Raw genomic sequence first — 16,726 nt, forward strand, 5'->3', positions numbered from 1 at the left:
ACCATTGGCCGTAATTAATTACTAAACCTGCAGGGAAGCACTGCTCCTGAACTGAGAACCACTTTCTCTTATTCTACTCAACATCACAGACTGAAATAGTTTTCACCTGTTTACATGCTTTAATGATGCTCTGTGAAGAAGAAAAATAATCCAAAACGCAATCCGGCCGGAGTTCGCTGGTGTATTGCAGAATCGAGTCTGCTGGCATTCCCTGCCACTGTGCTGTGAGGTCAGTTTAGCATTAGCTTAAAGCTAGCATTTTTATTGTTACTAACCTTAAACGATCTCGTAGTTCAAAGAATCCAGAGATATTTAGCAGGTAAATGTACACAAAATAAAACGCACAGGGTTATGAACATTTATTTACCACAGGATGTGATAGAGGCAAGTTTTTGAAAAGCCTGTACATTTTTCCATAGGCCTGAACCGCTTAGACACGGAACCCCAAATATGGACATGAACAACATAGCTCCAACTACAAAATGATGATAGGACTTCAGTGGTCTATTTCCCATTTAAATAAATAGAAATAGGCAGGGTTAATAGTTGTACAGGAGCCAGCCACCAGAGGGCATAAGAGACATAGTGGCTTTACTTATCAACCGTTGTCGTCCTGTCCATATTTATATACAGTCTATGTTTTAAATGGAATTTTGATAAATGTTTACAAATCTTTTTTTAAATACACATTTTACTTTGCTTGTTTTGTTTTGCAGTCTGTTATTTTTTTAAACTCCATAGCCAGAAAATCCCAGCTGCACCTCTGAGAGAAGCTTGCTTTGTTTTCAGATGTGGGTACACATGCTCCGTGGGTCTGGTGCATTTGGCCAAGTGTAAAAGTTGTTTTCGGCCCAGGTGGACAAAAGCTAGTCCTGCTGATGAAAATTTGAATAAGCAGTAATGTTAGTATGAGTGAATGCCCTGTGAGTTACTGTTTCAGGCTCTTTTAGTTCGGTGGAGGAGTGGGCTGGGAAGAGCAACAGGATTTCACTTCTATGGCTATGTTTACATTACCAGGCTGAAATGACTCATCTGATTTTTTGCTCAATGTGGCTCTGATCGTTTTTTTTCATGGCTGTGTAAACGTGCCAAATCTGTTTTTTAAATGCAATTTGATTCACTTTCAAATGTACGGTGGCCCTGAAGTGCAAAACAAATTAACATGTCAGAAAACAAAATTACAAAAACTAAAACACATTTACAAAACTTAAAACAAATTTACAAGACGCAAAACACTTTTACAAACACTGAAACACTTTTACAAACGCTGAAACACTTTTACAAACGCTGAAACACTTTTACAAATGCTGAAACACTTTTCCCAGCACTGAAACACTTTTACAAATGCTGAAACACTTTTACCAGCACTAAAACACTTTTACAAACGCTGAAACACTTTTACAAACGCTAAAACACTTTTACAAACGCTGAAACACTTTTACAAACGCTGAAACACTTTTACAAACGCTGAAACACTTTTACAAACGCTGAAACACTTTTACAAACGCTGAAACACTTTTACAAACTGCGATTTCTGACGGAAAGGGAGGGTCTAACACACAGGAAGTGCTTGATGCGGACCCTCCTTGTCAGTCAAGCTGCGTTACGATGAGAGAGTGGAGTTATGGACACTAAACTATGTTTTGTGGCACGTATTTTAGCAGCAGCAGTAAATACTTAAACTATCCCTGTCCTGTTGCTATCCCCGCCGCGGGGTTCACCTAATACCCCGGGGGTTCAGCTAATGCCACGCGGCCATCAGCCACTGCCCCCGCCGCGGGGTTCAGCTAATACCCCAGGGGTTCAGCCACTGCCCCGCGGTTATCAGCCACTGCCCCCGCCGCGGGGTTCACCTAATACCCCGGGGGTTCAGCTAATGCCACGCGGCCATCAGCCACTGCCCCCGCCGCGGGGTTCAGCCACTGCCCCCCGGTTATCAGCCACTGCCCCCGCCGCGGGGTTCAGCTAATGCCACGCGGCCATCAGCCACTGCCCCCGCCGCGGGGTTCACCTAATACCCCGGGGGTTCAGCTAATGCCACGCGGCCATCAGCCACTGCCCCCGCCGCGGGGTTCAGCCACTGCCCCCGCCGCGGGGTTCAGCTAATGCCACACGGCCATCAGCCACTGCCCCGCCACAGCCGCGGCCATCAGCTAATGCCCCCGCCGCGGGGTTCAGCTAATGCCCCACGGAGTTCAGCCACTGCCCCACGGGGTTCAGCCACTCCTGTACTGTATTACCTGAACCCCGCGGGGCAGTGGCTGATGGCCGCCGGGCATTAGCTGAACCCCGCGGCGGGGGGGGGCAGTGACTGATAACCGAGGGGCAGTGGCTGAACCCCCGGGGTATTAGGTGAACCCCGCGGCGGGGGCAGTGGCTGATACCCGCGGGGCAGTGGCTGAACCCCTGGGGTATTAGGTGAACCCCGCGGCGGGGGCAGTGGCTGATGGCCGCCGGGCATTAGCTGAACCCCCGGGGTATTAGGTGAACCCCGCGGCGGGGATAGCAACAGGACAGGGATAGTTTAAGTATTTACTGCTGCTGCTAAAATACGTGCCACAAAACATAGTTTAGTGTCCATAACTCCACTCTCTCATCGTAACGCAGCTTGACTGACAAGGAGGGTCCGCATCAAGCACTTCCTGTGTGTTAGACCCTCCCTTTCCGTCAGAAATCGCAGTTTGTAAAAGTGTTTCAGCGTTTGTAAATGTGTTTTAGTTTTTGTAATTTTGTTTTCTGACATGTTAATTTGTTTTGCACTTCAGGGCCACCGTACAAATGTGATCCTAAATCAGATACATATCCGATCCATGGGCATGCAACATGAATGTGAACGGTCAAATTGGAATTCATGCGTCTTTTAGCTTTTGCACAAGACAGACAAATCAAATTTGAGCAAACAATCGGATTTGAGGAGTGTGGCTTGTAATGTGAATGTAGACTTACTCAGGAATATTCATAATATGCAAACTTATCGCCTCTCATTGGCTAACAGCACTGTGATGCTCCCTCCATGGCTCTGCAGCAGGCGGTCGCAAGCCAAGGTGGGCATGGCCATAAATCCTAATTTAGGGGTTGACGTCAGACCCGGGGATTTTCATGATTTACAAATTTTTCATCTGTTTTCTTTTATTAGCTAATGCAGGCATGTGGGGTTTCACATGCAGCATATATGCAACTCGGAGGGACCTATTCTGTTTTAAAAAGAGTAAGTACTAAATGGATTCTAGTGAAATGACTCACTTAAGTCTATCACAATGATACACTCAAGGTTCATGCTATAATGTGTAATATTGACACTACTGTGCTGATATTACACATTATAGCACTCCCTCTCGTTTATTATTGCTTAACTAGTATGCAGAGATATTTACTACAAATTATGATACATTTATGAGAGTTTGTAGTCCCCTTTAAATCATTTTCCTAATTCCACTTTACTTTGAATTTTCAGAAATGGTCGGAACCAATTAGGCGGAACTGTTGGCGTGTCCGCAGTTTCCAGCCGGACTGTGATTGTTGCAATGGTGTGATTAATTGGAGTAAAATGGCAGCTGTTTTATCTCCCAGGCCGTGTGATGATAGTAACCCCGGGACGCCTGGAGTTCAGTCTCTGAAGGTGAGAGAGAAAAGTGCACGCAGATTTAGAAAGAGCGCTATTAAACGCTGGTAAACGCTGGAAAGGACCCGGATGAGCGCGCGCATCTCACCGCCTTATTTCAGTCTGTGTTGCCTAGCGGTGGGTAACCCAGGTCCAGAAAGTAAAAATCCAGCCCAGGGTTTTGTACCAACTGGCTGTGTTTGACTGAGCTGCGGCAGAGCCGCCGGGAAGTTGGTACAAAAGCCTGGGATGGATTTCTATTTCCTGGACCTGGGTTTTTTTTTTTACCTCTAGTGTTGCCTAGGGGATTTATGCTAAGCTAACTAGCATGTGTTAACATTAGCGCAAAAACCGCTCCGGGATCAGTAGACAATAGACATTTAGCTACTGAAGCGTGTACTGCTTGTTTTAGTGCTGAACTTACAGCCTAAAATGCTTTATAAAGTAAGTGCAACAACTACAGCGTCACTCTGACTTACAGAAACCAAAACAATATGGAAACGAGAGCTAATTAATGAATTAGTAATATCTATTATTAACTTTCAATGGAAGTCAGTGTGAAACACATTATATCATATCCCAAGTTGTTCTGAAGCATTTCTGGTGGTTCACTTATCACTTATCAACTGTGTTTATTAAAATAATCGCAAAAGGAGAGGTTTTTGCGGGTTAAGACAAAAGATAAATGAACACATAGCTTGCACTACCAGTCCAAAGGTTTAGAACAGCCCTATTTTTTTTTAGATGTCCAGTAGCAGTGCCCAGGCAAGCTCCTTTTTTATGTTCTCATTTTAGAAATGACTTTATTACTGCTTATCAACCTCTTATACTTCTCTTCCCTGCTAAAACTGAGACTGAGTCTATTTTGGTTTAGCTGAGCTAAAGACATTGCCATGTGGGTCAGCCAGACGTGACACTTCCTGTACCAATTTTCTCCACTTTCCAGGAGTCTTTTGAAGGTGTGGGAAACAGTTCTCACCTCTCTCTGGCTTTATCTGTAATTTCTCTAAAGAAAAGGCTTATATTTTTAATTGTTACATAGTTCTGTGTTTTTGTGTCTTTTTTTTTTTTTTTAGTTATTATGATGACAGTCTGAATATGCTGTGTAATTTTTTGTGTTGTGTAAATGCTGCAGTAGAAAGTGCAGTAACATGACTTGTTTCCAATACTGCGTTACTACAGATAAATGCTTTATTAATTGACATTTATATTATAATCCATTCCCAAAGCTTAGTTTATTTTCATTACCACTTACCAGCTATATTTTGTTAACCAATGAATTGTTTACTAAACATCACCCCATTGTTTGGAACCAATATCATTTTATTATTATTATTTTTTTTTTTTAACAGTACTTTAATTTACTTTTTTTTGTTTGTTTTTCTTAAATGTCTCATTCCATCGTCTTTTGATTCATTTTATAATGTCTAGTTGTGGTCTCATGTGAGTTGCTTTGTTGTTTCTGTATAACCCTGCTTTATTTCACTGTATTAAAGGGTCTCTAAAGAGAGACAGGTTTTGGCTCTTGCTCATGAATATTCATACAATCAAACATATTGCCTCTGATTGGCTAACAGCACTGCAGCAAAGAACGCAACCTGCCTTCCCCCCCACAGTCAATTTTACATATCTAAAACTAAAAGGAAGGACAAGGTATTGTAATCGATACAGCCGTAGTTGTAAAGACATAGCACTGAGTGCTGTGTAAAATTAACCCTTAAACTTTGCTAAACGCCAGACTCGAGGTGAGTGGCCCTGCAGCTGAAAGAAATGTTATTAATGCCACAGTGCCAGCGGCATTAATAATGTTTCTTTCAGCTAAAAAAATGCTACTAAACTCTTACCTCAGAGTTGGTGATTTGGTGCTTGGACAGTTTCACTCCTTTGAAGTCCCAGAGTCTGCTCTATATCATAAAAATCTGATGCGAACGGCGCCTGCTTTGACCGGTGTTGTGTCGATTCATGCTACCTTGTCAACCCGTGTTTCCCTAGTGTATATTTAAGGGTTCGGTAAACCGCGGAATCAACCGGAGATCCGATTTAAACCTATACTTACTTACGCAAGATAGCAAACATTAACTTAGCTTTTGTAAACAGAGCTGTAAGCTCTTTACCTGACGGCTCTGCTGCAGCCCGGGTTTTCTCTGTCTGTGGGCAATAGAGGTTAAGGAACAGTTTTATATGCACCATGCATATACAACTCAGAGACCTATTGTATTTCACAAAGAACATTTTAGTGAATTTTAGTGGAAGGAGACCTTTCAAAAAAAAAAAAACAGACCGTTTACTGCAAAATTGTATACACTGGATTTTGTACCATTTTCGGTTTATGATTGGACCTGAACAGCTTAAATGGCTAAAATAAAGGCAAAAAAAATGGTGGTGATCTAAAACTTTTTACTGGTATTGTATATTTGTTCACTGTCTTAGGATGACATTGAAGAAAATTCAAGTGATGGCAGTCAAGCACCAAAGAGAAGACGAATGGGTTCTGGAGACAGTTCCAGGAGCTGCGACACATCTATTAATGAACTCGGGTGAGACATTTTATTCTATTACTCGAAACTGCTCAAATTCCATCTTACTCTATTTTATGGATAAATTGTATAGCGTGTCTGTATAGTCTAAACAGTGGTGTTCAAATTATACAAACCATGCAGCTACTTAAATTAAAATACAGATGCCTAAAGTCAAATTTTACTCTGGTAAAAGTAGAAGTGCTCCATTTAGGTCTTTACTTGAGTACAAAAGTATCTGCCTTCAAATTTTCTAAGTATCAAATGTATGATTATTTATTATGGCTCTAATGTCCTATCATGATCATTTCTGTAGCATGACTCTCGCATAATCAACTCATTTTAGGCAGAATATTTACCAAGCGTCACTCTTGGTACACTCTTTTAATAGATCATAATTAATTACTCTAACACTAATGTCTGTTGAAATGATCATAACCATAACCATCACCTGCTGTGCTTTTATAGGTGAGCTTACATTTTTGTTTTAATATGTTGCATTTTTATGCACACAAATTAACTTTTTAAATTTTACATAGTAAAGTAAAAAGTAAGTATGAATTTGAAATATAGTGGAGTTAAAGTCACCCCATATTGAAATACTTTCACCGGTTTAGATATTAATGCTGTGTCAAGGGTTTTTTTTTTTTTTTTTTTTTTTTTTTAAGGGTACAGCAAATTTACTGTGTTACAAAAGCTGCACTTTGACTACATTGTATCTTTTTTTTCCCCCATGAAAAGATAATAAAATATTTACAGTAATGTAAGGGGTGGACTAATTTTGGACAGTACTGTTAAGTGCACTATAGAATTACTTGGTGTGCATCACTAAACATAACATACTGTGCAATCTTGATGTGAATCACTTGTCTCATTACAGACCTACATACTTTCCTGCTGAAAATCTGACAGAGTACAAATGGCCCCCAGATGACACTGGAGAGTATTATATGTTACAAGAGCAAGTCAGCGAATATTTAGGAGTTACCTCATTCAAGCGGAAATATCCTGGTATGAATAGAATGTAGTTGTGCTCTGTTTATTGCATGTTTTACTAATCTAATATCTATATATTTAAATGGGTTGTGTTGAGTTACCTCTACCTCACTTTTTTGCTCTTTTCTAGACTTGGAAAGAAGAGATCTATCCCACAAGGAGAAGCTTTATCTACGGGAACAAAATGTCATCACAGAGACACAGTGTACTTTAGGTGAGCTTTAAAACAGCTAAATCTTTTGTGGTTTGTCCATCTGATCAGGTCACTCGCTCAAAATGAATTATGGAACTCACAGAAGTCATTTTCAGTTGTTGAATAGTAATAATGGGTACACATGTGCTAAGACCTCCTTTTCCTTATCTTCTAGGTCTTACTGCGTTGCGCAGTGATGAGGTGATTGATTTGATGATTAAGGAGTACCCAGCTAAACATGCAGAGTACTCCGTTATCCTTCAGGAGAAAGAACGACAAAGGATCACTAAAGAATATTCAGTGAGCACCCTGAGTGCGGTAAGTAACACTTACTTTCTTTCTTTATCTTGCTTTTGGAAATTTTAGAGCATGTCTTAATTAATCAACACAAAGAAATAGTTTATTAGTGGTTATAGGTATAAACTCACAATATTATTATTATTTTTTGTTCTACAATATGTGTTGTGTGGTATAAGAACAAAACTTTCACTAGATTTCTTCAGTTAATATCCACATCAATAATGTCCGACTGTCATGATGATAATACTGGCATCTGTTTATAAACATTTGTGTAAATTCAATAATACTATAGATATATCTGCCTCTTGTGTGTCTGTCATGGAAAATGAGTGCAGTGTGTCACTGATGTTGCATCTCCTGTTATGTGAATATTGTGCATGCATATATTGTAATGCCGATGCTGAAACGATATATTGTGCAGCCCTATTTTAGGTAAATAAAATGTGTGTACTTTTAGCTAAACTGTACTCTGAAATGGATTGCATGATCTTTTATATTTTAAAAAAGTATAAAAAAATTGTTTTAAAATTGTAGTTCTTTGACAGGTGATTAGTAAATATGTTGTGATCTTTTTTTTTCTTCTATTCATCATATTCAGCAGCAAAATCCTCAAAGGGTTGAAGCCAGCAAAGTCCCAGAGTACATCAAGAAAGCTGCTAAAAAAGCAGCTGAGTTTAACAGTAATTTCAATAGAGAGCGGATGGAGGAGAGAAGAGCATATTTTGATCTTCAAACACATGTAAGAATTTATGTAGTAGGAGGATTTTTTTTAACCACAGCTTTGGTTTATGTAGAGATTTAGGACTTTTTTTCCTTTCCACAAACCTTCTCATTTTCCCTGCAGATAATTCAGGTACCTCAAGGGCGATACAAAGTCCTCCCACCAGAAAAGACCAAAACAGGACCATATCCAGTTGCACTCATCCCAGGCCAGTTTCAGGAATACTACAAGAGGTATTCTTATTTGACACCTGCCAAACTGGTTCAGAAAAAAAACAACTTATTAACTTATTACATGCTCATCTGGTGTATTATTTATTTATTAATTTATTTTTGTCTGTTTGTTTTTGTAGTTATTCTCCAAATGAGCTACGTTACCTTCCCTTGAACACAGCACTGTTTGAGCCCCCACTGGACCCTGAACTGCCTGCCCTGGATAGTGATGGAGACTCAGATGATGGTGAAGAGGGCAAGGGAGAAGACGGCAAAAAAAACAAAGGCTCCTCTGTAAGATTATACTTGTATTCACCTGTGTGTTGCGTATATTATTTGTCATAAGAAAGAGCAAAGCATGTTTTTTAGTAGTCAGGCTATGTCCCCACCCTCACCTGTGATCAGTAAATGTAGTTGATCGCTGAAATCTTGGATACAAGAGGCCAAAATTTGTTTACATATACTTACAAAAAAACTCCAAACTGCGGGCATATCAGTTGCAATAGAAGGCAAGTGTGTATTTTTGATTTAAAATATCTAGATCTATAATACACAACTATTGAAAGTAAGTTATGTATTTGAGTTTGTTCTTCTTGCTCTCAAAAGGCAGTTCACCCCCAAAAAGTTCTAATGTCCAACATTTGCCTCATACGTCTACAATATTTAAGGATGAAACCACATTCAATCGGCACAAATGATTTTCCTCAGTTGGGAAGCTGGGCTCATCCTTCATTATAGAGTGAGGAGTTATGCTGTTTGAAGATGGCTTAGAGTAGAGATGCTTTTTCTTTGTGTTGAAATGACCATCCGTTAGGAGAGCCCCAGGGAGTGGTCTAGGACCTGCTGGGGGAATCTCTGCCGGTTTGTCTGCCTCTGCTTGGGGATCCCTCAGCAGGAGCTGGTAGAACTTGCAGTAACACTAGTTTTAAATCTTGTGCTACAAGATCTCCCAAGATTAAAATGCGAGACAATAGTTCTAAAGAGACTCACGTGAGATCATATAGAAAAGAAGTTATTGGGCTTAAAAAAACCCAACAAAAAACAGCTGCAGTACTTGCATTATTTTCTATATGTTACTGCAGGTCATAAATCATACATAATTCATAAGAAAAAAAATAATTGACATCCATTACTAGATGATTGCCTACAAAATATTTAAAACATCAGCTTCACTTCTTCATTTTGTGAGTTTCAGTCAAAGAAAATATTATATATTTTAGCTTTGAAATTAAAATATATGCTGTTAAAATATATGCTGTTAAAAAAATATATGCTCCTTCTCATGAACCCAGTATTATGTCTCAAAAGATAAGTGTCTCATCACCAGTGTAGTTACTTACAAGTAATCTGATTACTGATTACCTCTTAAAAAGTAACAAGCATGTGACTGGAGAGACCGGAATCTGTGTGTTCGTTTGTGTGTGTGTGTTTGTATTTTGTGTTTGTGTGTTCAGCCTGAATGCTAGTTTTAGTCAGTTAGCTTGTTGTTATTTTGCCGCAATAAAGCAGTGATACGTATCTTTTTACTGAGAAAAAGTACAAAATAGGATTTGGATAAGTAACTTGAATCTGTTTACTGGGTTGAAAATAGTAAGGCGTTAGATTACTTGTTACTGTAAAAAATGGTTACTTGGTTAAACGTGTTACAGACATGAATGCTCGTCACACCTCTAGTATAAGAACTGTTCTCACACTGCTGTAACCGCTTTCCAAAACTGGACAATGCAGCACAAGATGATGATGATGCTGATGATTTTAAAATGTATATTTCCCCTTTGACAACTATTTAATTGTACACACAGGACAGTTCATCTGGAAACACCTCAGATGGAGACAGCCAGGACGGTGGGGTCCAAGCCAAAGGCAAGAACAAGGACCGGGCAGGCACCCAGAGCAAAGACGCCACTCCTCGCCCCATCCAACACAAATCTGTCCCTGGGTACAAGGTAGAAGAGAAAAGCCCCTGATATTTTTTTTTCTTCCCTTTCCCCCTATTTCGTCCTCTCAATTTTTCCAGCACTTTCACCAGAGAAAAACCCTCTTTTTATTGACCTGCTCTACTCATCCACAACCAACACACACACAGTACCTGCACACACTTCTACAGGTTTCAGCTCTCCACTGGGACTGCACTCATCAGCGGAACTTGATTTTCCTTTTTGATTGTGGTACTTGTCTAGTGCCACTCAGCCTTTTTGAGAGTTTTTCAACGGTTTTGAAGCAATAACGGTTTTGTGTGGCACTGCCATTACTTTAAGGCTTTATTGCTGAGTTGCACACTTTTTTTCTTATTTATCTTTTACCATATGAACATTTTTAAAAATACCTCCTGACTGCCAGCCTCTCAGTTACGCTAAAAGGCAAGTTTGCAGAAATGTTTGGCTGCTTATTTATAGATATAAATACATTACACTACTATTAAAAATAAGTTATGTAATTGAGCCTGTTCTTGTTCTTAAAAGGGAGTTCCACCCAAAATATATTCTACAAATGTCTAGTATTTGTGTCATACATCCTTTGTTACTGATGTTACATAATGCCTATGATTTTCAGCATGAAGCAAGGGACATAATGAATATACACGCAGATTAACTTTACTTATGTGTTATGAGTATGGTTAAACAAGGCATGTAGCAAATAAAAGCACTTTGTTTCCCGAAATATTAATTGCAAATAACCTAAGAATGAAGAATTATTTTTGGGTGGAATTCACCATTAGTGCAATAACTTGTTCTAGCATGCAGTTATCAAACGGTTGTTTGATATAAAATACTTTGATGCCAGTGCTTTTGATCTTTTTGAGCAGTTAGGCACTTCATGCTGGAGATATGTTTTTGGTTGCCTATGGATAAATTCTTTGTTTTATTCTTCTTGTTAAAGCACTTTGATGGATCAACAAAAGGTATACCTTCACAAACATAATCTAGTAAAACACTTTTATATATTAAAAATAGACCGCAACACTAGTTTTGATTGTTTTTTTTTTCTTCTTCTTCTTTTACTTCTTTTGCACAAACAATATCTGCCATTATAACAAGGTACTTCACATATCAAAGTAAGCACTGTAATTTAACGTATTGAATAGTTTATCAATACCAGAATGATTCTGTATACATAGGAACCAGCTGGATATTTGTTGCACTGTGTATGAGCCCCTTTATTGCATGACTTTTAATTTTTACCATAATCTACCTCTAAGAAGAGCCTATAGTTTATAGAACTATACTTGAAATCTTCTTATTGCTCGTTTTGAAAGTTATTTAACCCCCAGAATATTTAAAACTTGCCTGTTTAGTCCTAAACTAAATACATGCCAAAATTAAACTGTATTTAACATATTGACCTTTAGAGATGATGTAGTGAAATCATTGAAGTCTGTAGATTAGCAAATGATGTATTTGTGTTTTAGTCTTTTAGTAAGTGTTAAGAAGTACTTGCAGTACATTAAAACATAACTTCCATTAATTGTGTTTAAAAAATAGTAGGTACAGCTTCTGTTGATCCTTTACCTGTACAGGATGATGAGTTATTAGTTATTTTTCATCTTATACAACTTCTTGTCTTGTTAAACGTGTTGTTATAGTCTGTTACTTCAGTGTTTGCATAAATATATATTGTTTACCTTTTTAAATGCAACTGTACTAGCGTTCATTTACTAAGAACTGCTCTTATATTGACAGAAATGAAGGATATTTTATGATGCTGACTTTAACTTCAAGCTTTATTAACATCTATAATTTTGACCCGCTGCTTGCCACCCACTTTTCCGTTTACTGTTTTATTTTTTTCTCTTTTAAGCGGTTTTCTAGTAGGGCCTTTTGACATGTTAGTTTTTAGTGCCAATACCCCAGTTAAACATTTGAATAAAACAGTTTTAAAGAAATTAGATTGCAGAGCCATTTTTCTTTTAGTGATGTGAGCACTGAATGAAAGTATCTAGCCTGTTTCCTTCAGGTCAACTGTGTTTCAGACTGTGTGCTCCTAATATGCTTTACACTCCTTGGATTATGAGATATAAATTTTTATGTTTGTATTTAGTTGTTTTACCTCAGATCCTTTTAAATTTGATTGGGTTGCTTTGTTGTTTTAAGAGTTTAACAAATTAAAATATTTTTGTCTTCTTGGAAACGCACCACAGTATTTTGTATACGCATCTTCATTGAACACAAATTCAGTGGAGAATTATTTTGATATTTAAAAGTAATTCTCAGTTTTTTATAGATTCAATATTCATGGTTCTGCATTCAGACCCTTATTTTATGGATATTTGAGTCCATACACTGTTAAGACTGTTGCTGATTGTGCTGCTATATTTGTTACTTGGTTTCTTGTACATGATTTGTGATTTTAGATCAAATCAAATTTGAATGATCACTTTGTGTGACCCGTGAGCACGGAGTCTGATGAGAATATTGCCATGGCTTTTATAGCATTGCTTTGCCCTTGCAGCCTAAGGTCATTCCCAATGCTATATGTGGCATATGCCAGAAGGGTAAGGAGGCCAACAGGAAGGGCAAACCAGAGGCACTCATCCACTGCTCCCAATGCCAAAACAGTGGTAAGTAACTTCTTTAAAAATGTTTTTTAAACACAGCTTGTTATTCCCACAGGTGACCAGCAGAGGGCAGTTTTACATTGCATCTAGGTTAGGTGTTGTTTTTATGCTGTACTGAAGGTGGTGCTAGAACACATTTTAGAAGTGAGAGAACCAGTTAATGTCAATGGCTTTTTATAGGAGTTAAATTGGCTACTTTGCTTATGAAATTCATAATAATAAAAAAAGTGAAATTTGGTATTTAAAGACTGCAAAAACATATGTACAGGTAAGTTATGTGTATTGTTGATTGTATGCATGATACAAAAAATAGAGACCACTTTAAAATGATTGATTTCTTTGATTTTACCATTTTGAAAACCTCTGGAACCTCTGGATTTCTGAACTCTTAAAACCTATATGAACTTTCTTTGCATTATTTGAGGTCTGAAAGCTCTGCATTGTTTGTTATTTCGGCCCTTTCTCATTTTCTGCAAATAAATGCTGTAAATGACTATTTTTATTTGGAATTTGGGAGAAATGTTGTTTGGTGTTTTGTTCTGTATACTACAATATTCATTTTACCCAAACACGTACCTATAAATAGCAAAATCAGAGAAACTGATTTAGAAACTGAAGTGGTCTCTTAATTCTTTCCAAAATTGCACACAAGTGCTTGTGTTTGTTAATATAATATTTTTTATTTTTTTTTTATTTGTTTGATCATGCTTTTACATTACACATAGTCCACAATCAGACACTTTGTGAGTAGTCTATTTCCCCTGATGTGAGTACAGTGTGTATATGTATGTTGCTCAGTGAGACACATGACATCTTTGTGTTCAGGTCACCCGTCCTGTCTGGATATGAGTGCGGAGCTGGTGGTGCTGATAAAGACCTACCCGTGGCAGTGCATGGAGTGCAAGACGTGCACGGTGTGTGAGCAGCCCCACCACGAGGAGGAGATGATGTTCTGTGACAAGTGTGACCGTGGCTTCCACACGTTCTGCGTGGGCATGGACTCCATTCCTCTGGGTAAGTCTCATCCAATCAGACTATGGTGTCTTCTGCCAGCTCTCATTCTCTCCCTTGGTGTGCTCTGCTGTAGTGTAGTAAGTAATGATCTCACGTTGAGCAGCCTTGTTGCGTGAAGCTAATTCTTATTTGTTGTTTTGTTGCAGGCTGCTGGGTGTGTGATTGCTGCAACAAAGATTCTTCCTCACCTAAGAAAAAAACACCGTCAAAAACACCTAAAAAATCCAAATAGGTTTATGTGAGCGTAGATGTCAATGAGCTGTACTGATTATATGACAATTTTGATAATGGTTTCTAATTTGTACCATTGTGGGTTATGTTTTTTTTTTTAATTGTTATTATTGACTGAGACTAAATCAGCCACACAATCAGCCAATAATGTTTACTCTGTAGATTGTTCTGCACAGCTATTAAGCTATACTTGTTGTTGTTACTTTTTTTTATTTACAACTTTATAAAATAAACAGCAAAAATGCCACCCCAAAGTGCTATTAAGTGTTGTTCAGATAACATACACTCCACAGACTCACTCTCTAGTCACAACAGCAGTGCGCGATGCCTTTTCACAATAGCAGTGAACAGACGCCACGTGGCGGACCAGAAGAATACAGAAGGTAACAAGAGTCTGCCGGTTATTACCACCTGATAGCCGTGCATTCTGTGTTAATGGCCACACTAGAGTGCTTCTTAGGAAAGTTACGCTTGTGTACACCCATTCTAAAGACCCTGGCCTCCAATTCAGCAGGTGGTGTTTGTCTTGGCCAAGTCAAGGGCGACGTCCACACACACACACCTGTCGGTCTGTGTTGTGTAACTTGAGATGATCATCTACAGTTTACTATTGAAAGCCTGCTGTTGGAGGGAAAACACTGGCTTACACACATACACACACACACACACACACACACACAATGTTTGTTATTGTTTGAATCAAACTTTTTTTTTTCAATTTTATTTATTCTGTTTTCTGCAATTACTGCAAAAAACATTTGAATGACAAAAGGTATTTTACTATATTTCCACTAGATGGAGACCAAGCACTGATCTTATCAGGGTTTTAATTTTTCTCTACTGATCTACAGGCAAAGATTACTGCTAAAACGTATGCAAAAAGCAAACTTATAAAATTGTATCATTCATTCCGATCAATATTTAGTATGTTAGCTATATGACCACGCAATCATATTTTTGCATACTAAAATGCAAGATTGACCCATTTTGGTATTATCGGTTTTTTTAGGATATGTTTTTTTTATGTATGTCAACCAATTTAATCTGTTCCCACACAAAAATATCACTGGGCAGATAGGTAAAAGGGTGTGTATTAAGTTATTTTAGTTCAGGGACAAATTTGAACTAAACTCCATTGGACTAATGTATCTATATGGGTCAAATTTAGTGAACAAAAATGTTCACACTGAAGTTGTTATAAGGAGTTTTTCCCTCTGGACTGATTGTTAAATAAAGCAGCCAATCAGAAGCAGAATTTTTTAGACTTCTTACAGGCAGAGTCACAAGAACAGTGAACTCAATAAGAAGAGGTCATATAAATATGGAAATACTTTTGGTACACTCTGTATTTTGCACACCTAAAATCATTTAATTTTCCCCCAAAAAAAACATCAGTGCACTTTATAATCTGGTGTGTTTTATGTATGAATTCTACCGGTCAGGTTGTAAGTAGTAGTAAAACCACTCCGCTGAAGTGCAGAGTTATACAGGAGTATCAGTGAAGTTTTTCCCCAGCACTGAGGCTGGAGCAGTATTAGCAGTAGATGCTAATCTTAGTGCTAGCCCTTTTGCTGTTCAGAGACATGTATTATCTGCCTGTAGCCTGCTGCTAACCCGCTAAGCGCTAGCTCTTTTGCTGTACAAAGGTGAGTATATCGGACTGTAGCCTGCTAAACAAACTATGTGGGACGAACTGCAAGCTGAAAGCACCCTGGGTTACCGAAACAGTTAGTGTAGCTCTGTCAGGTGGCATATACTAGCTATAAGCGCTGCTGCTAACCTTAGCTAGCGCTGCTGCTAACCACGCTGTTGAAAATATTGGAAAACTAAGCTTACTCTAAATAAACAAAAGCGGTTTACTCACTCATATAAACAGTTTTCAAGAGAGAAATCTGTGTAGATTAACATAAGCGCTCGTTTGACTTTAAAAGCCACACGTCATTATTTGACTTAACAGAATATTCACTGTTGTAATCTCTTAATTTCTTGCTGTTTTTGATTATTGATATTATTTTAAATAGTGTTTTTTATATGCTTAAAAAAGTATTTACATTATTAAGAAGTTTTGTTTTACATGATAGCAACTATGCAAATCTGCGGGTCTAGACAGCTACACTATATACAGAGAGCTTAATGTAATTGGCTCTAATGATGATTAAAAGTCCTTTGATTAACTCCAAATGTTCTCAAAGTGAATAAGATTTTCAGGTGAGCTTATGAATAAGAGTGTAATGCTTGAAGTGTTCTATATTGCAAAATGGTAAGTTGCAGAATAAGTGTTTTATGCCAGTTCTCATTGTATCATACTATTAATGTAGCGTTATTAATAGTTGTATTAAACATGTCGTAACTTTCCCCTGTGCCGTCTTGTGGTAACGCTCTAGTGT

General features: G+C 38.2%; 1 protein-coding gene across 2 annotated transcripts in view; it reads left to right on the plus strand.

Annotated features, from left to right (window-relative positions):
- Positions 1–14,593, plus strand: part of phf10 (PHD finger protein 10) — a 297,697-nt gene extending 283,104 nt beyond the window's left edge. Inside the window, exons 2-13 of one of the 2 annotated variants that reach the window (XM_049481313.1) lie at positions 3,455–3,619; positions 6,032–6,138; positions 6,998–7,128; positions 7,244–7,327; positions 7,482–7,624; positions 8,205–8,345; positions 8,451–8,560; positions 8,680–8,833; positions 10,342–10,485; positions 12,989–13,097; positions 13,920–14,108; positions 14,255–14,593. In XM_049481313.1, coding sequence (XP_049337270.1) covers positions 3,455–3,619; positions 6,032–6,138; positions 6,998–7,128; positions 7,244–7,327; positions 7,482–7,624; positions 8,205–8,345; positions 8,451–8,560; positions 8,680–8,833; positions 10,342–10,485; positions 12,989–13,097; positions 13,920–14,108; positions 14,255–14,340 — 1,563 coding nt within the window. In that variant the 3' untranslated portion in view covers positions 14,341–14,593. Of the gene's footprint in view, positions 1–3,454; positions 3,620–6,031; positions 6,139–6,997; positions 7,129–7,243; positions 7,328–7,481; positions 7,625–8,204; positions 8,346–8,450; positions 8,561–8,679; positions 8,834–10,341; positions 10,486–12,988; positions 13,098–13,919; positions 14,109–14,254 lie in introns of those variants that run through there. The other variant, XM_022686172.2, reaches the window with a different exon arrangement.
- Positions 14,594–16,726: the final 2,133 nt, after the last annotated feature.

The sequence above is a fragment of the Astyanax mexicanus genome, chromosome 7 (genome assembly GCF_023375975.1).
Source record: "Astyanax mexicanus isolate ESR-SI-001 chromosome 7, AstMex3_surface, whole genome shotgun sequence".
NCBI classification, from domain to species: Eukaryota; Metazoa; Chordata; class Actinopteri; order Characiformes; family Acestrorhamphidae; genus Astyanax; species Astyanax mexicanus.